At 42.0% G+C, this 19944-nt stretch overlaps 1 protein-coding gene across 10 annotated transcripts in view; it reads left to right on the top strand.

The window, feature by feature from the left end:
- CCNE2 (cyclin E2) overlaps positions 1 to 19944 on the top strand; it is a 30959-nt gene that overhangs the window by 3079 nt on the left and 7936 nt on the right. For 2 of the 10 annotated variants that reach the window (XM_061603255.1, XM_061603343.1), the window contains exons 2-7: positions 14251 to 14288; positions 14456 to 14558; positions 15518 to 15568; positions 16094 to 16245; positions 18492 to 18627; positions 19536 to 19682. In XM_061603255.1, the coding sequence (XP_061459239.1) occupies positions 14275 to 14288; positions 14456 to 14558; positions 15518 to 15568; positions 16094 to 16245; positions 18492 to 18627; positions 19536 to 19682 (603 nt within the window). In that variant the 5' untranslated portion in view covers positions 14251 to 14274. Of the gene's footprint in view, positions 1 to 10788; positions 11188 to 11495; positions 11610 to 11694; positions 11715 to 14250; positions 14289 to 14455; positions 14559 to 15517; positions 15569 to 16093; positions 16246 to 18491; positions 18628 to 19535; positions 19683 to 19944 lie in introns of those variants that run through there. The other 8 variants (XM_061603333.1, XM_061603302.1, XM_061603283.1 and 5 more) reach the window with 8 other exon arrangements.

Here is a 19944-nt window from a genome sequence, read left to right as displayed (position 1 = left end):
GCCCAGATCACTTCTAATCTCAAAGGAGAGGAGGAGAGAAAGGGAGAGGTGGAAGCCAGTGCATTTTAAATGTGCAGAAGGTGAATATATTCATATGATGCTGGGCAGTACAAGTTTTGCACAAAAGAATGCTGATGGCTTCTTTCTGCTCATTTAGAATTCTTTCTTACCTTATCCCAAATGCAAATACCTAGTTAGCTGATTTTATCTTCGCTACAGTCTGGCTGAGCAGAGATTTGGGCTTGGGTCTCTTCCACGTCAAACACTAGAGTCCTGTGCCTTGATTCTGATCACATTTGGCAGCAAGAACTTGCCACACAAGTATGCTTTGGATTATAAACTCAGTTTGGGCAATCCTTACTGAGTCCAATCTGTTAGGACTAGAAAAGGCAGGCCTCTCTTCTTTTCCACAATTGGGCATAGCAGAGGTGACCCCAAACGCTGGCTTTGGAAACATGACATTTCAGTTCACACTTACTCACTCTGCTTTGCTTACAACACCAGCCGGCCCTGAATGCTATTAAACACACAACAATGGAACGGCAGTGAAGCAGTTAACACAGATGACAGTAGCTGTAATCCACACCATCCTACAATGACAAGACTTTCACTGATTGCATCTGCAGGAGGGCTCCTGCCATTCTCCTGTAAACCAATTAGTCTCTAAACTGCCCAAATGCCTTTCGTTTTGCTACTGTAGACTCAGACCAGCTTCATAAATGACCATTTTTTTTCTTTCTGGAATTTCTCATCCATATATGGCTTAACAGTGCATGCATGTGCTACCAACCATACAATATTTATGCAACCACCACCACCACTCTTCTTTTGAATGTTACCGTATTTTATGGTTGATTTGAATTGTTATCTTTGCTGCATGCATAGTCACCAGAACAGCAGGATATACATTTTCATAAAAAATAAATGTATGAAGCAGCCCTAGCATTTCTCTTTGGAAACTGATTTTAACATCTGTTATATGTCCCATCACCAAAATAGGCTCATTTGGCGGTGGGGGTGCCAAAAGGATTTTCTGGGCTCAATACACTGGGCCCTCCAACCCACTCGCAAAAGAGGACACCGATTTGTATAAAAACAACATATGCTTTGTGTTGTATGCAAATTTGTGTTCTCTTTTGGAAATGAAGTGGAGGCCCCAAAAATAAATCAGTGGCCATGTACATAATAAAATGTCTGACAGACAGAATGTGAACAGGCAAAGCTTTACCATAATGGTATTTCCATACAAGAAAAGGCTTAATCTGTTGAATTTCTGATTGGCACACCTTTTGCTTCATAACTTTATTTCTAGGAGGGCTAGACTTACTTTTTAAAAAAATAAAAACTAAGGGGTTGGAGGGCTAATGGAATTGAGGATTCTGAAAGGAAGGTGGTAGGGTCAAGACATTTTGCTGCCAGAGGCAAATTACAGGACTCAGCTCTTTCGCCATTCCTTGTAGAGAAAAACAACTGGACTGGAAGATGAATCTTGATTCAAGATTGATGATGGAATAGGGCACCTCACCACAGCATGTTGATTGGCTCCTGGAGATGTCTCTTGTTGTGGGAGAAAGCATTCACAAGGATCTCATTCTCAACCCAGCAGCATAAAGGGGGGGAGGGGGAATGGCTATGGCTACAATGAAGGGACCCTGCACTTCTGAATTTGCCACTAAACTACTGACTCCCTCATCAGCTACCTCTCTTTGCCTAATGGTAAGGCCGACCCTGAAAGGCGGGGATAGGTAATTCTCAGCATGTAAAGGAAAACCTGAGAAGGTCACCTGCTCAGCAACACAATGCAGGGTGGATGCAAAGGGGTATTAATTAAATCAAAAGTGAAGAACATTGTGCCAGCATGGGCTGGTTGGAACAGGAAGCAAGGAGACAAGCTTGCCACTGTACAGCAACAGCATGATAGGATTAAAGGGAAAGGAGAATGAAGATTATTACCAGGTGGTCAATTTCTACTTTGTTCAGTCAAAAGCCTTGGTCTCAATACTCAGTCTGCTTAAATCATTTATTGGACCACTGTTGGGAAGCGTTTTTGACATCTAGGGAGAAAGACCTGTATTTTTTTTTTGTAAGGGAACCTTAGATTCATTGGCCAACTCTTCACCATTATGATATTGGAAAACACATGATTACTAGATATTGGACTTATACCCTGGGATAGAATGTTGTTGTTGTTATGTGCCTTCAAGTTGATTATGACTTATGGTGACCCTATGAATCAGTGACCTCCAACAGCATCTGTCATGAACTACCCTGTTCAGATCTTGTATGTTCAGCTCTGTGGCTTCCCTTATGGAATCAATCCATCTCTTGTTTGGCCTTCCTCTTTTTCTACTCCTCTGTTTTTCCCAGCACTATTGTCTTTTCTTGTTAATCATGTCATCTCATGATGTGTCCAAAGTATGATAACCTCAGTTTCACCATTTTAGCTTCTAGTGATAGTTCTGGTTTAATTTGTTCTAACACCCAATTATTTGTCTTCTTCGCAGTCCATGATATGCACAAAGCTCTCCTCCAACACCACCTTTCAAATTAGTTGATTTTTCTCTTATCCACCTTTTTCACTGTCCAACTTTCACATTCATACATAGAGATCAGAAATACCATGGTCTGAATGATCCTGACTTTAGTGTTCAGTGATACATCTTTGCATTTGAGGACCTTTTCTAGTTCTCTCATAGCTGCCCTCCCCAGTCCTAGCCGCCTTCTGATTTCTTGACTATTGTCTCCATTTTGGTTAATGACTGTGCTGAGGTATTGATAATCCTTGACAAGTTCAATGTCCTCATTGTCAACTTTAAAGTTACATAAGTCTTCTGTTGTCATTATTTTAGTCTTTTTGACATTCAGCTGTAGTCCTGCTTTTGTGCTTTCCTCTTTAACTTTCATCAGCATTCGTTTCAAATCATTACTGGTTTCTGCTAGTAGTATGGTATTATCTGCATATCTTAAATTATTGATATTTCTCCCTCCAATTTTCACACCTCCTTCATCTTGGTCCAATCCTGCTTTCCGAATGATATGTTCTGCATATAGATTAAACAAATAGGGTGATAAAATACACCCCTGTCTCACACCCTTTCCAATGGGGAGCCAATCGGTTTCTCCATATTCTGGCCTTACAGTAGCCTCTTGTCGAGAGTATAGGTTGTGCATCAGGACAATCAGATGCTGTGGTACCCCCATTTGTTTTAAAGCATTCCATAGTTTTTCATGATCTACACAGTCAAGGCTTTGCTGTAATCTATAAAGCACAGGGTGATTTTCTTCTGAAATTCCTTGGTCCGTTCCATTATCCAATGTATGTTTGCGATATGATCTCTGGTGCCTCTTCTCTTTCTAAATCCAGCTTGGACGTCTGGCATTTCTCGCTCCATATATGGTAAGAGTCTTTGTTGTAGAATATTGAACATTACTTTACTTGCATGGGATATTAAGGCAATAATTCGATAATTGCTGCGTTCCCTGGGATTCCCTTTCTTTGGAATTGGGATGTATATTGAACTCTTCCAGTCTGTGGGCCATTGTTTAGTTTTCCATATTTCTTGACAGATTTTTGTCAAAATTTGGACAGATTCAGTCTCAGTAGCTTGTAGCAACCCTATTGGTATGCCATCTGTTCCTGGTGAGTTGTTTCTTCCAAGTATTTTAAGAGCAGCTTTCACATCACATTCTAAAATTTCTGGTTCTTCATACGGTTCCTCCATGAATGAATCTGTCATCCTGGCATCTCTTTTATATGTTGTTCAGTGTATTGCTTCCCTCTTCCTTTTATTTCATCTTGGTCAGTCAGTGTGTTCCCCTGTTGATTTATTCAACATCCCTACTCTTGGTTTAAATTTCCCTTTAATTTATTTAATATTTTGGAATAGGGCTCTTGTTTTTCCCTTTTTGTTGTCCTCTTCTATTTCTATACAATAATTATTGTAATAGTTCTCTTTGTCCCTATGGAATCTTGAATATCTGCCAGTAGCCTCTATTAATATCATACATAGAAGAAATACAGTAGATAACAGGAATTAAAGCAACAGCCCAGCAATCATTCTCCTTTTGATAGTTTCATTTTTTCTTACTTTTTCTGCCTTTCTCTAGAGGCTGTTTACCTGAATTCTTTATAACTGCATAGGTTCCAACAGACGTGCTTTGAACAATGATTTGAAGCTAAAAAGGAATTAGAAAAGAAGTGATTATTACCTAGCTTATCCTATACATTCACGGTGTTTGTTAAAGCTTATTCCCAGGGAAGTGAGCATAGGATTCTATCCTTCGGTATGAACTTTAGCCAAGTTAAAACATAGGCAGCTGCACATTTATTTATTTAAATCTTCATTTGTTGCCTTTTAGAGCAAAGTCTTCCCAAAGCAATTTACCTCATTTAAAAATAAAGAAATATAGAACCAAGGTATTCCATTGCAATAAAATGCAATAATTAAAAATAGATTAAAAACAATTCACAAGCCAGTAGGACGCTCCTATAAAATTAATTTAAACAATTTAAAATATTTTAAAATAGCACTATAGATCATTAAACAGATAAAAATTCAGCTCCTCATCTCAGCTAAAAGCAGCCCAAAACAGATGATGTTTCAAGGCCCATTTAAAAACATGTTCTGATAGAGCCAAATGTATATACCTTGAGATAGAGTTCCACAGGTCTGAGACTACCATCAAAAAGGCCCTGTGTCTTGGGTCACTGATCAGTTGTGTTTACTACAGCTACATTTGTGTTAAGTCAGAGTTTCCACTGTAAACATATGAAGTATGAACAGCAGATATGCTTTCTCTTACTTGTACCAACCTCCTTCCTGTCCAAGAGAGCCCATTTTCCTGATTCATCATTATCCTACATCACTGCTACATTACCATTATTGGAAGACTACCATGTAAAAAACATATCTGTTTTGATCCTTGCATTGGGCTTCTTTACAACGTGGATATTTCTACTTCATTTGACAGAAAACAATGGCTGCACAGCACTGGTTTTAATTATAGAGTTAACAGGGGTGTAGTTGTCCAGGGTCTTGCAGGGTCTTAGTCCCCCTACTTTTTTAGGAGCAGGTTCCCCGCAGGTTCCCTATATCTTCATCATCCCACAAGCATGAAAGGGTAGTGTGTGAATCACTGTGAAGAGTCTTCTAACATGCTTCCTTGTCCTTTCCTGATGATTGGAGCTGATCAGGGTGAAAGGAGATAAGTCAGCCACTGAGAAGACTCTTTTCAGTAGCTAACACTACTCCCTCCTTTCATGCTAATTGGCTCCTAGAGATGTCTGTTGTTGTGGGAGAAGGCATTAACAAGAATCTCATTCTCAACCTAGCAACAAAAAAGGGTGACTGCGACTATTCATGAAGGGACCCTGCACTTCTGAATTTGCCACTATACTACTGAGAGTTAATGAGAAAAAGGGTTGGTTACATGTTTTTGTTCTTGCTCTATCATGGTCTTTGTACACAGAAAGAAAAGCATATATTCCGCAATGATGTCCAGGCCAAAATATGGCTCAGGGTAATACAGAGTTATCAATAGCTGACTTCTAAAAAAAAATAGTTGCAAGTTTCAAGTAGGCCTGGTGGAAGTCTCAAAGCCTGACCTAGAATACTTGCCCCAAAATCCCAGTGTTATCAAGGTAGGCTGTGGTAACTCAGAGGCAAGGAGAAAGGACTCTGCATATGCTTAGATGATCTTTTGCATTCACATTTTCCTGAACTGAACCTTTGAATTAACCAGATTTGAACCCTGTTGAGTTCAGTTTCAAACGGAGCTCTGTTTGGAAATGTTATTGTGTACTGTACATAAAAACTGATTGTAAAGAGATGATGTAGATGTTAACTTTTTAAAGGGCTGAATCATGTGGGTCACATGTAAAGCACTTACCCATGAAAGCATTCTCTGGGAACACTATCCTGTTTAAATACCAAATGTGTTTAATTTCTGTGTAGCAATAGTATGCCAGTGATTGGCAGGCCAAGCAGGTGAGCTGCTGCTATGCTAATGCCACTTATAAATAGGCCAGCACATGTGGTAAATGTATTATTTTAAACATGAACAGCGCACATGTGAAGTGTTTACACAGGTAGCCATCATCACAATGTCATCACAGTATCCTGAGGTGGTATTCTGGGCAAGGCAAAGGACTTGTTAATATAAAATAATAATAATAATAATACCACCAACTCAGACTTTGCATGAGGGGATTACATTTTTGAATGCTCACTTAGGCTAAAGATTTCCTGAAGATATATAGTTCAAATCAAATTTATTATGCGGTCAAAGACCCGAGTACATACATAAAAGCAAAGTCTAAAACGAGCAGGAATTAAGAAAATTGACAACGTAAGGATTGGGCTGAATAAAGAAACTTAGCAGTCCCAAGGGATATGTATTTATCCGTCCCCTTTAAAAGAAACTGTAATTTATCTAAGGGTGAACAGGATTGAGGCAATTTAGCCATCAAAGGATTTAAAAACTTGGACCGAGGCCGAGGGATATGATAAAAAGGACAAGTAAAAAGAACATGCATAAGGGATTCGATTTCATTAGAACGACAAGGGCAAAGGCGGCTGGCGTATGGAATATCCTTGAAGCGACCTTCGAGAAGGGCTGACTTCAAGCAATTAAACCTTGCCCTTGAGAAGGCTAATCTGTAAGATGGGAAGTCTAAGAAAGTCAAATACTGAGCGGGAAGATGAGATGAAAACCTCAGACCAAAATGGGAAGGGGAACATGAGGTTGAGGCCTTAGCTGTGTCCATTTGAAAATCAATATCCTTAAGTCTTCTGTTAATGGAGGTCTTAATTGAAGCTGGATCTGGAGTAGATAGAGACAGCAAAGGAAGGCCTATGGAGGAAAATTTGAGTTGTACTGCTTTGGCCCAGGAGCTATTAAAGGAATCCTGTTGGATATGAGTGAGATATTCTGACTTTAGAGTAGGGGAGGCCATCTTAGACCAAAAGCATAGGGTGCGGGACCAGGTCTGACGTTCCATAGACGTTAGACCTGCCTCTAGCCTTAGGGCTGCACTGGGGACGCAGCGGGGAACACCAAAGATGGAGCAAAGAAAGTTGGAGAGAACTGCCTCAGTTTTGGGGCTGAAGTGGCTGACCCATAGCGGGCTTCCATAAAGGAGCTGTGGAGAGGACTTCCGGGAAGGGTTGCTTTGCCTGTGCTGCCTCTGAGTCGAGCTCTTGTCTCAGAAGAAGCTTTTTCAGCTCTAAAATCAGTCACAACGTTCTTTTTGACTGATAAAGATTTTCTCCCGGGCAGGGAGAAACGTAGAGATCAACCCCAAAGCCTGTTTTTGTGGGGAGGACTGGATTTCATTTATTTATGAGAGAAAGTTCAAACTGCAATGCCGGACGGACTTTCATCAAGCTCTAGCTGATTACAGCAACACGTTTATCTTTTCTTTAAAGAAAACGGACTCTAACAGGCAGATAAGCATCCTTCTTTCTATCTTCTTTTTTTACTTGGCTTAAATTGGTGCAGCAAAAAAGATATTTGTTAATGAATCAGCTGTGAAGAACTCTTAGGTGAGTTTTGGCTTTTCTCTTTCACTAACGAAATTAAGGAGGAAAGAAATCGAAAAAGCTTATCTTTGTTTTTATCGCAAAAAGCTGTCCTGGAGGTGCATTCTAAAGATATCAACGGAAGAGGGATTTCTATTTCGAGGAGGGGGGGGGAATTCTTTTTGGTCTATTTCATTTTGACGAATCTGCTTGTTCAAGACGCCACTAATTGTTTTGATGTTGGGAACTAAGTTTGTTTTGTATTCCTGAACACATAGAGATAAGGCAGGCTGTATTGTCTACACTGATACAAGCAAGCCTGAAATATTAACCCAATTGTGGCTGAAATAATTTTTGTCTCTGTGGTTTTAAGAATGACAACCAGGAAAGTGAATGAGACCATGGAAGAAATTATGTTTCAGAAAATAATGGGTGAGATTGAGATAACGAAACAAACCCTGAGACAGGGTAGACAGGAGATGAAAATTGAACTTAACAAAATGACGCAGGAGCTTAAAGAAATAGTGGATTCTGTGAGAGAGGAGTTTGATGAGATAGGGAAGCTACAAGCCCTGGAGATTGGAACAAATGTGAAATTTGAAAAAGATTTGGATTTTATGGATGTTAGAAATAAAGTTGACTGTTTGGAATTCAACGTTGTCTCTGAAGAAATTAATGAAGATTTTGGTGGTAAAGTTATCAATGTCTTGGATAATTTTCTGGACTGGAATGATGTGATGGAGTTTGACATAGAAAAAATCTATGGAGTTGGCTACAGATATGTGACAGTGGAGAAACTCTTAAGAGATGAGCCAGTGCATTTTGTAAAAAAAAAGAACAGAGATATGACTTTGCAGCAATACTTCAGTAACATATTCAGAATTCTTGACTGGAATGATGTGATGGGGCCTGACATGGAAAAAAATTATGGAATTAACTACAAATATGTGACAGAGCAGAGATGCACCCAGAGCAGAGATGTGACTTTACAACAATATTTCAACAACATATTCAGAATTGATGGCAAAGACGTATTTGTGATGGGGGAAATTCCCATCAGACTCTTGTTATATGACTATGGCTATGACAGCAAGATCATCATGGGATACTGATAATGGATGAATGGATACTGAAACCACTGGATTTAACAGGACTATTGAAGATGGAAGATGGAATTAATATTGATAATGGAAGAATGGTTATGGAAATTATTGGATTTAACAGATTTGACGAGATGGATTAATTGATATGTTTACTTGGACTATGGCTATGAACAAGATTATTATGGGATATTGATAACGGAAGAATGGCTACTGAAATTACTGGACTTAACAGGATTATTGAAGATGGAAGATGGAGTTAATATAGATAATGGAAGAATGGCTATTGAAATTATTGGGCCTAACAGATTTGAATTAGATGGATTAAGCGACATGTTTATTTGGAGAAAAATTGAAAGATATATCTTTCAAGAAATTGAAACCTCTCTTTGATTTTTTGTGGAAAGAATAAAATAATGTTTATGAGATTTGATGATTAATTAAGATAATTACTGTAGGAAAGTGATTTTATAATATAATTTTAGAGATAGGATTGTTATATATTCTAGACCTATAACTGATCTGCGACAAATTGGAAGTCGACATTTTATTTTGTTGTTTAATTGTTTTTGTTTTGTTTTGTTTTTTGTCTTTGAAATTTTGAATAAAAATTAATGATAAAAAAAACCATAAAGGAGCTGTGGAACGATTTTGGCAGTAAAAACTTTGATGGCAGCAGGTATAAATTGAGCCTCTTCTGAGAAAAAATAGCGGAGCAACACTTTGGCTGTGGCCCTGGCCCTGGCCCCTGAGGAACGAATATGGGGGGTCCAAGAGAGTGAGGAGTGGAAGACTATCCCTAAATATTTGTATTCCTTGACCTGGGAGATTTTCTGTCCATTGATTCTCCAGGCCGAAATGGAGCGACGTGGCGAAAAAACCAAGATCTTGGTTTTTAAATAGTTAATGGTCAGGAGGTTCGAATCACAGTAGGCCATGAAGGAACGGAATAACCTTCTGAGGCCTATTTTGGTTAGGGACAATAGAGCCGTGTCATCAGCATAAAGTAATATGGGACAGGCAATTTTGGCAATTTTGGGGGAATGAAAATTAACAGCTTGGCAGTGTGTGCTCAGATCGTTTAAATAAAGATTAAATAAGGAGGGGGCCAGTGTACAGCCCTGTCTCACCCCCCTATTAACTGAAATGGGATTGGTGACTGAGCCATCGATTCTACAGCGGACCCGGAGGGAAGAGGGCTGGTAGAGTTGAGAAATAAGAAAGAGAAGTCTTTTGTCTGTAGATGTCTGAAGGAGCTTTGCCCATAGCCTATCTCTGGGTATCGAGTCAAAGGCCGATTTAAGGTCTATGAAGGCCACATAGAGACCGTTCCCATGAGTACTGTAATATTTTTCGGCTAGGTGATGTAGCAAGATGCAGTGGTCAAGGGTGGATCTCGATTTTCTGAAGCCCGCCTGTTCAGGCCCCAGAATAGACTTCTCCTTGATCCAGGAGGTCAGTCTGCCATTAAGGTATTTGACATATAGTTTCCCAACAATGGATAGTAAGCTAATGGGTCTGAAGTTGTAGTGATCGAAGATATATAGTTAACAGCACAGTTTAGAACCTCTTTGGGGTTTTTGTTTTGTTGCTTGCTTCCTTGCTTTTTGGCAGGGAGTTATTACCTGGATGAGCATTCACAAAGGGCATTACCCACCTGCACCCTGAAGTGTGACAGTCGACCTCAGGCTTCTTCCACTTCATTTTGCTGCATGTGACATTTCTGGAGATATTTCCAGCTAGGTTCACTGCGATTTCCCGCGAGCTCCGGATTCAGACGTTAACACTGCTCATGAAATCGGACCCCTGGCTGGAGCAGTCACTTGCGAAGATCAGCCCGCTGAGCTACCGCTTGAACGGAAAGACCTTTAATCGCTGAAACAAGGTCTATATCCCTTAAACATTAATGATGTTTTAATACGCTGTTTCTCTCCACATCTCCCCCTTTGGGAAGCCACGACTGCTTTTACATTAACCTAACCTGTCCTGTAAGCCTTCAAACGAGCTGTGTTTACATTTTGCAGACCAGTCCACGTTGCCGAGTCTCTTTCCCTCCTCATTGGCTGGGACGCACTCTGCGACTCCGCCCATGGGTGGAGCTTGATGCGCCAACCTATCCCGTGCGGGTTGCAATGAAGACGAGGCAGACTCCGGAGAACTCCTATTGCGCGGGCTTCCAAAAGAGCAGCGGCGCCTTATGGCTTTAATGGTTAAGGGGGTGGTGGGGAGATGGCTTTATGGTCAGCATGTGAGAAACCCAGAAGAACATACTGGAAAGACTCGGGGCTTATGTAGAAGACGGATGAATTTGGGAGGGAGACTTCTTCTCCACAGCCTTTTGGGGCGACGACTGTTCTCCCCACACCGCCTCCTTTCAGGGAGAAGCACCTGCCTGGGCTACGAAAGCTCCATCGGACTTTTTGGTTGCGGAAAGAGGGGACCGCGTTATACGGCGAGAAGACTTAGAAGCCTCTGAGGCAACCGTGCATTTGGCGGGACATGACCTGTCCTCCTGGCTGGCTGGGGCTGAGGAAGGAACGGCATTACGCAATGTACCAGGCTGGAGGGTAAAGGGAGGGAGAAACACATACCCGGAACGCGCTTTCTGCTTGATGCTGGTTTCCTGTGTCGTGTGGAAGCGTATATCGGAGTGCATAAAAGAGTGCCTTGTTGCTATTGCATTTCGGGTTTTTTATAAATAGGCTTTTCCTCTTTCTGGGAAAGTAACAGCAGAAACAAGATAGGGACTACGCGTGTTGGGGAAGACGGAAAGTTTGTTCTTGCAGTGTGTGTGAGCGCGGGGGGTGCCTTTAAAGTCGGGGTTCCGAGGTGGGCAGGCGGGAGAATTTGCAGCCCGGGAACTAAAGGCGGTGACGGGAGGGATGAGCAGCAACCTACTCTGACGCATGCGCAGGGAGCGCCCTATATAGAGCCTTGGCGCCGGCGCCAGCTGAGAACAGTCCAGGTTTGGGCGGCAGGAGCAGCTGAGGTGCAGTATTTTGGGGGGAGGGGTGTCTTATGGGGGGGTAGCAATGGCTGGAAAAGCGCTGCAAGAAGGGGGTCGTGCTGGGCTGCTTGTGCCCTGTTGCTTTCGGTCTGTGGAAATGAGGGTTTGTGGGGAATGTCGGGGGGGCTGGTTGTGGGGTGACTGTCGGCGCAGTGGGGTGATCCCATAAGTGCTGAGGAAGTCTGGGTTTGGGAGATTACGTTAAGGAGGCACCTAGGGGCTGCGAGTGGCTGAGCTTCAGCGCTCACTGCAGAAGGAAGCGAGAAAAAGAAGGCGGGATGCCCGCCCTCCAAGTTTGCCGGCTTGGCTTTTTGGAGGGAGAATGAGGCGGGGACGAGGAAATCGCGGGGATCCCCGACCCATCCGACCTCAGAGGGCCTCTCGATGGCCAAAATGGGGGGTGTCGAGGCGGGAAAACGGGGGGGATCGTACTCTGTAGGATCAGGGGATCGCTCCTGGTTTGACTCTTCCCTTCGTCCTCTTCCCTGGTGTCTGGAGGAGAGTGTCCTCGGTGGAACGAGAAGATCTGGGGTTTTTGGGGGGGTGGGATTGTAGGGAGTCACCCATTGGGCATGGGGGGAGGGATCGATAAGTCTGTGTGGTAGTCTTAAGACCTGGTTTGATCGGCCTGCCCTTGCTGGGTGTGCGTGAGATTTTTTTGGAGGGAGAGAGCGACTCCCTCCTTCGGTGCAAAGGAGGAAAAGGGGGTGGGGAGCCCGCCTGGCAGCTTGCTTCCCGGCCTGGCCTGACCACTTGCCTTTCTTTCACCCCTAATATTTAGGGACTGGAGGGAAAGGTGTGTGTGTGTTCGTGTGTGTAAGGAACCTTCTCTCCCCTGTTGTACTCTAAGGACTAGAAGGCGGGAGGGAAGGGAAGGCAATTTAGGGGATTTCATCCATCCTGCAGAATCGCTCCACTTTGGCTCTTGATTTAATTACTGGGGGTGGGGAAGTAAACGGGAAGGAGAGTACCTTCTTGTCGGGGGTGGGGGAAGCGTTCGTATGTGTGGGTTTGCTGTTTTTGGAGGGAAGCTGACTTGATGGGAGGAGGGGAAAGAATTGGGGTTTCTACCTTTCGCCCGTGCACCCTCTTTTAATATTTCCTCCTATTAGTACCCTCCAGTATATAAGGGTTGTCTTCCCAGCATGTGTAAATGGAGGCGGGAAAGCCTTTTTATAAAAATAGCTTTCTCTCTCCCCCCCTACCGCACTAGCTCCCGCCGGTGTCCTTTCTCTGCACCCCCGCCAGACTCCCCCCCCCGCTGTATTTTTTTCCACGTTGCACCTTGATGGGGCCAGCGGGAGTTTCACCCGCATGCTGCATGGAGGGTGGCAGCAATCAGCGAGGACTCCCGGCGAGTCCAGCCTGCTGTTGCCGCCTCCGTCATTTACCCGCTTTCTGTAAATTGGCGCGGGGCAGCCGGAGAGCCTCGTATAGCTGGCTCGGCAGCTTAGAAGGGGGGTCTGGATCTGCTCCCCCCTCCCGCTTGGCACAGGAAGGGGTAGAACAAATGGCAACCCCCGGCAGAAAAAGGGGCGAATGCAATTTCTGCGGGTTCCCTAGCTCACGAAACACAAGACATGTCTCTTTGTAATAAGTCATCATAAATAATAACGTTCTGGGCAGAGATGTAAAGGTAGAGAAGGTAGAGTGCATATGATTTGTGTGCATAAAATATTTTCACATACAAAACGAACTGTTTTTTGCAAGTCTCAGTTCCGAACAATGCTGTGGGGTGTGTGTGTGTGAGGGGACTTAATTCTGAGCAAATGGTGCATGCATGTTTGTGAAATATGGAAACTATCACCACCCATTATTGGGAATACAAAACTCGTACTTCAGCAGATCTAACTTGGGACCAGCAGAGTTTTCTAGCAAACGAAATGGAATGGTGCCTGGAGCAAGGCATAAAGTGGAACAAAATGGCTAACTGGCAGAGATGCTGAGACTCTGGGAGGCAACAGATGGAAGCTGGTTGAACCTGAAATTGACCAGTGAGCATATGGATGATGAGAAGGGGGTGACCTTCACTTCTATGTGGACAGAGCTGTTACTTCGAACTGAGATGAAGGGAGTTTACCTAGATCACCCTAATATGGGAGATTGCAGTGTGCTGCTCTACTCCCTTAATTCAGGTGTGCAGGATTTTTCAGAGACTGGAACATGGCTAATGTGGGCAGTTTGCCCAGATTTCCTGTTCCCAGCACAGGATTGTCACGAGGTAACAGGTGCCTGCCTCTCTGTGAAGCACTTGTATGCTCCTGGCTGTACTTTAAATTGTCTTGCCCAAGATGTTGGATACTTCCCATTTCTTGTTCTTGGTCTCTGATCGTTCTGCAAATATCCAAGGGGATATGCAGCTGGCATGCACACACTGGGAGCCAGACTTAATTTGAGGGGAAGGGCTGCAACTCAGCAGCAGAGCATCTGCTTTGCATACAGAAGGTCCAGGTAGGGCTGGGAATGTCCCCTGCCTGCAACCCTTGACAGCCACTTCCAGTCAGTTTAGACAACATTGAGCTGGATGGACAAAAGGTCTGATTCAAAATAAGGCAGCTACCTATGTGTTAAACATCACTTTGTGTATTCTTTGTGTTAACCTTTAGTTTTCTCTCATTTGCAGACCGGTATCTGGGATCTTAATAAGATGTCAAGGCGCAGGTAACGTCACTCTTTTAATATGCTACAGTGAACAATCTGATTAAACTGGCTCTAGTCCATAAGTATATGCCATCCTGAAATTTGTTAGTCTTTTCGGTGCTACAGTGTATTTATAGCAATGCACTCCACTGCTGTCTTGATGGGAAAATGTCTTTACCTTTCCACAGCAGTCGTTTACAAGCGAAACTCCATCAGCCCTGCCAGGATACGTCTCCCCCAAAACTGCAGGTGCCAGAGTGTCTTCAGAACAGGAAAAGGAAAGCAATGCAGGTGGGTAAGAATTTAAGAGTTCTCTTAAAATCAGGTGTAGCATAGTGATTGAGAATATCAACTGGGATTGCCTGATTTAAGTCTCAGCCAATAACTCATTGTGCTGATGAAGGCCTCATCCTTGCATCTGTAATTTAGAGATAATATGATTCACTAGGAAAGACAATAATGCTGAGAAAAACAGAAGGGAGTAGAAAAAGAGGAAGGCCAAACAAGAGATGGATTGATTCCATAAAGGAAGCCACAGACCTGAACTTACAAGATCTGAGCAGGGTGGCTCACGACAGATGCTATTGGAGGTCGCTGATTCATAAGGTCGTCATAAGTCATGATTGACTTGAAGGCACATAACAACAAAGAATCAGCACATGGCACTATCAGGCAGTTGCCAAGAGCCTACAGGTGCTGGGGTCTTGAATTGCTGAGCCTGTTTCCCCACCCTCAACCAATTTTAGTATTTGTTGAGCTTTCCACCATTTAAATTTTCCCACAATACTCCAGAGCAATTCATTGAGGAAAACTGAAAGTGGTTTGCAGTGACCTGCCACAGATTGCAGCTCTGCTGCTGCCCGTCACTTGGGCGGTGGCCGTGGCACCGAGTGACACTTTGCCAGGAAACACTAAACTTGGTTGTTGGTCTTTGTAAATCACGTTATAAGAATACTGACATAGTCTGTTGGAGATGAGCAGCTAAAGCACTATCTGTCTATTAAATATTTTGAGATTTAATGCTATTAAGAGCATTTTGCAACTTTGATTAGGGCAAGTCTTTGTGATTGTTTGTGCAGATGTTGTCAATAAATGACTTTCCAAAGTTAATAGTAGTGCAGTGAAGGCCTTAAAGTTCCTGTCATTGAGGGAGGGATTTCAGATTGAGGGACCTTTGACCAGGAGAGAGAGGTTTCAGTTTGCTGCTGCTTTGCTATTAATCAATGTGTATCTATGTCTGCTTTCCAAAGGACCCCACGATAAAGGAAGAAAACAACATGAGGCATCAGTATGAAATTAAGGTAGTACTGACCTGCATAAACAGTGCTTTTTAACTGAATTGGTACATGTTCTTTAGCATGTGAGTTTACCACGGTAACATAGGCTCCAGCATGAGCAGAAGGTTGTTTATTCACTTTTTGTTGGGGAAAGCTGAATTGTTTGTTTGTTCCACTAAATACATAAGGGGGAATTAATGTGTCCAGCTGGATAGTGTGTGACTTCTGTTGTATTGACTGCTACAATTGTTTTTAATTAACACTGAAAAATCCTTTCATCTTCTCTGAATGTGTAATGTTGATTATACTACAGTTAACTGCCAACATCCTAGCAAATACCTTCCTGTTGCAAAGGTTTTGATATTGATTTCCAAGAGCCGGTAGAATCTGATTTCTAAGGAGTAGTAAACTTTAGTCAATTGATGGTCTTTCAAACATATTATTAAAAACAGGGGAAAGGTTTCCAAAGACTAGGACAAATTCTGCTACTAACAAACTATCTTGTTTGGTATTCTTCTTTGACTCTAGTTCTTAATATCTCATTTGTAGAGCTGTTGGCCATCTACAATATCTGGTGGCATCTCCCCTTGCATAATAATAGAAACTCCTCACAAAGAAGCAGCAAACACTGATTTTTCCAGGTTCAAAAAGTACAGGTTCAGAAACCTCTTTATAAACCCATCACCTTTACCAGAATTAAGGTAAGTTACCTATAACTAAACACAATTGTGATTCTTCTGTACTTTGAATTAGGATGAATGTGGTTCTAAAACCCATTTCCCATACCACTGATACTCTGTAATGGTCTGTAGTCTTTGACTTGGCACTAGTAGTTTTTAGAAAATGTAAAGGACCAATGAAGTGAATAACACAGTTAATGTTTGGGGCTTGTCCACACCAAAGTTTACTGTGCAACTCTTTGTGTTCCTATTTAATTTGCATAGTCTATATGATGTTACCCTCAAACAACACCAATCTCGATGCTTTTCCCCTGTAAATTTGGGGATAATCCAATATGTTGGTGTAAATTGGGCTCCAAGCTACTTCACTCAGGGTTGCAGACTATTTGTTTTGGTGGTTTGGGTGAGTGGATCAGTCATCACTTTCTGCTGCTCCCCTTTCCATGCCCACTACTTCCTCGGTTCTTTCATTTATTTTCCGTTCATGCTCGTAACTATTTCCAATGTATGTCTTGTTTGGTAGCGTAGCAATATATTACGCTTTTCTCTTGATCCCTCAGATTTGCACAAAACCAGAAGACTGCAAACATATGTGCTGAGAATTGCCTGACTGTGTGCTTTTGCACACTTCCTGGATGGTGAAATATTTTTAAAATGCAAGGTGCACGCACAGCTATATGTGCGCATGCCCTGTCAAGCACTTAATCAGCCCAACAGAATCAACAAATGAGAAGGCAGGGACAAACATAAAAAGGGACTGCCTAGTGATGTCAATGGGAAAGACCAAAGTTGTTCCTTTTATATAAATTCAAATACATGAGGGTGTGGACTACTCTAATCTAATCCAAATGAGGAAAAAGTGAATTAACAGCAAAATAATGCTCAAATGTGGACAAGACATAGGCTTTTAGTCATTAGTCTTAATGCTCTGCATAACTTCAAGGATACTACCTGAGTTGTGAAATTCCAAGATGTAATCTACAATTAGCAGAGAGCTGTCTCTGATAAAAATTACATACTGTATAGATCTTACCTTCCCTGAGTAATGTTTTAAGATCATGGCTGCAAGTATTGTTGCTATGTAGTCTCTTAATACTGCTAACTTTTTGGAATTGCACTGATTAGAACAGCCTTCCTCAACACAGTGCCCTCCTAATGTTTTGAACTATAACTCCTAGGCATGCTTGCTAGGGCTGAGAGAACTGTAGTCCAAAATATCTGAAGGGCACCAGGTTGAGCAAGAAGGTGGTGTGACTGAGAACAGCACATTGTACACATATACAGTAGAGGGACACTCTGTGTGTCAGTTTTTGCATCTCCTTTCTCCCACTGTGAGTGAAATTGATATGAAAATGTAAGTTTCATTGTGGTGAAACTGATTAATTGTCAGTGTATTTTGCAATTAAGTGGCAGCTCACTGTCTGAAGCAATTTTTGAAAATTGGTTATCTTAAGACCTGAGAACTTATTAGTGTGGTTGCAAACTAAAATAGTAGAAATTCTATTCTTCAAAAAAAAATAGATTGTAGATAAATTGCTTAGAAACCCAATGACTCGAGTACTGAGTTTGTATTGACCTCTTTCCTGTTTTTGCTCTTAATGGCTGAAGTATATGCAACATGGGTGAGCCTTGATTGGATTTACAAAAATCACAGTGCAACACCAAGGAGTTCTTTGATCAGGACAACAGCTGGGTGGGAGAGAAGGCAGGCACCTTTTATTAAGCTTGTCTTGGGCATAATTAGATTGTAGAAACAGAGCAAGGGGTGAATGATTAAGCCTCCCTCCCAGTGCTACTACCCTAGTCTCTAGTCTTGTTGGGAGTAGGGACTGTCTTACTACTGATCTTTGTAAGCTGCTCTTCTGAGCTTTTCAGCTGAAGAGGAGCATTAAAATGCTATAAATATTTTCCCCACCGAGCCCTTCAGCTGCCTTCAAGTTCTTAAAAGTCAGATACAGTCACCTACATCATATGTAGTCTTAAGGTAAATGTACCTTATTTTCTTGTTTATCTGTTCTACATAAGATTTTTAAAAACGTATTTGGCAGGTAAGTTCTGTGAAATCCAAATAGGCCCAGAGTAGAACCACTTTGGAAACTAAGGTGATTAGATTTTTAGAAACTAGAAATGGTAAATACAATTCATCAAATCAAAAGATTTGGTTTCATCCCACCAAAGTCCAATTTTTGCTGAGACTACCTGCTTTATACTGTGCTTTATAATTGCTTGTTTCTAAGCAGAAACTTAAAATGTCTGCCTTGATTTAGTTGGGGGAATTCTGAAGATGTCTGGTTCAACATTCTCAAGAAAGAAAATAAATATTCTCACTGCAAGCATTTCACATCTCTACACTCAAACCTGCAGCCGCACATGAGATCAATCCTATTGGACTGGCTTCTGGAGGTGAGTACTTAAGTATGAATATAATGTGTTTAAAAAGGACAGTACTGAGAAATAATGGACTACCCCAGAACGTTACCTCCCTTTTTTAGGTTTTAAGCTTCATTATCAAATTTATTTATATGCCACTTTTCCAAATCATGCTGAAAGCAGCTTGCAAGATTAGTAAAAAAAAATTTAAAAAATCATAGGCACAGCAAAAGTTGCTTCATGTTGCATCTTGACTTACAGCACTATTCTTAAAATAAGGAAAGGTTTAGCATACAGGATTTAATATAGGAAGGAGGAGCTTATGATGAGATACTGAGCACACTTGAACCCTCTTTAGATCTATTCTACAAAAAGATAAATGCATGAGTGGGGGCAAGAGCTCGCTGTGCTGTGTGGCTTCTGTTACCCTTGACTTACATGCATTTGGCATGATGTCTGCCAAGGAGCACCTACATGCATGCAATGTTACACACTTCACATGTTCAAGGGTCCCCGTCATGTGGTGCCCCTGCGCACACACATACACCTACTTGCAGACATCATGTGGAACACCTGTATATCAAGGGGGCCAGAATGGTAGCGCACATTATGTCATCAGCAAGGTGCCAGTAGCATTGTTTTGTTTTATTCTCCCCAGCCTCTCCTCACATGGATTAATCCTACATGAGAAGTCAATCCCACTGACTTCATTTTGTCTCTGGTTCCAAAGAGGCATGCTTGGGACTGCAACATTCACCACCCCATCCCAGTATTTATGTTACAGAAGGTTAACCCTCTGAAGGGTCCAATTTGTGTGTGTATGGGGGAAATGAAATACAGCACTCATACTATGAGCAGTGTTTTCCCTTTGTTTCAACTTTTAAGAATTGTTCTGTCTAACTGTTAAGTACCATGATTAAACAAAGCTTACTCTGAAACAGGTATGTGAAGTGTATACGCTCCACAGAGAAACTTTCTACTTGGCACAAGACTTTTTTGACAGATTCATGTTGACTCAAAAGAACATAAATAAAACCATGCTTCAGCTCATAGGAATTACAACGCTGTTCATTGCTTCCAAGCTTGAGGTAAGCAGCTGTAGGTAAAACCATTCTTCATGTAGCAATATAGCCTTTTAAACCCATAATTTAGTTGAATGGCTCTCAAATCAAAGGCCCGTCCCAGTGTAGCAGAGAGAGAACTGGTCCCTTTCTGGTTGTACTAGTTGATTAAAGTAGACTGGCTTGTTACTGAGGACAATGAAAGTTCTAAGTGGTCAGTTTGGAGGTTAAGAACACAGCTGTTCTGTTAGTGTGCAAAGTTCTTACTAGGATTCTGGTCACAATAAAG

The sequence above is a fragment of the Rhineura floridana genome, chromosome 1, assembly GCF_030035675.1.
Source record: "Rhineura floridana isolate rRhiFlo1 chromosome 1, rRhiFlo1.hap2, whole genome shotgun sequence".
NCBI lineage: Eukaryota > Metazoa > Chordata > Lepidosauria > Squamata > Rhineuridae > Rhineura > Rhineura floridana.
The sequence above is the reverse complement of the archived record's forward strand: the minus strand, read 5'-3'. Positions and strand labels throughout refer to the sequence as shown.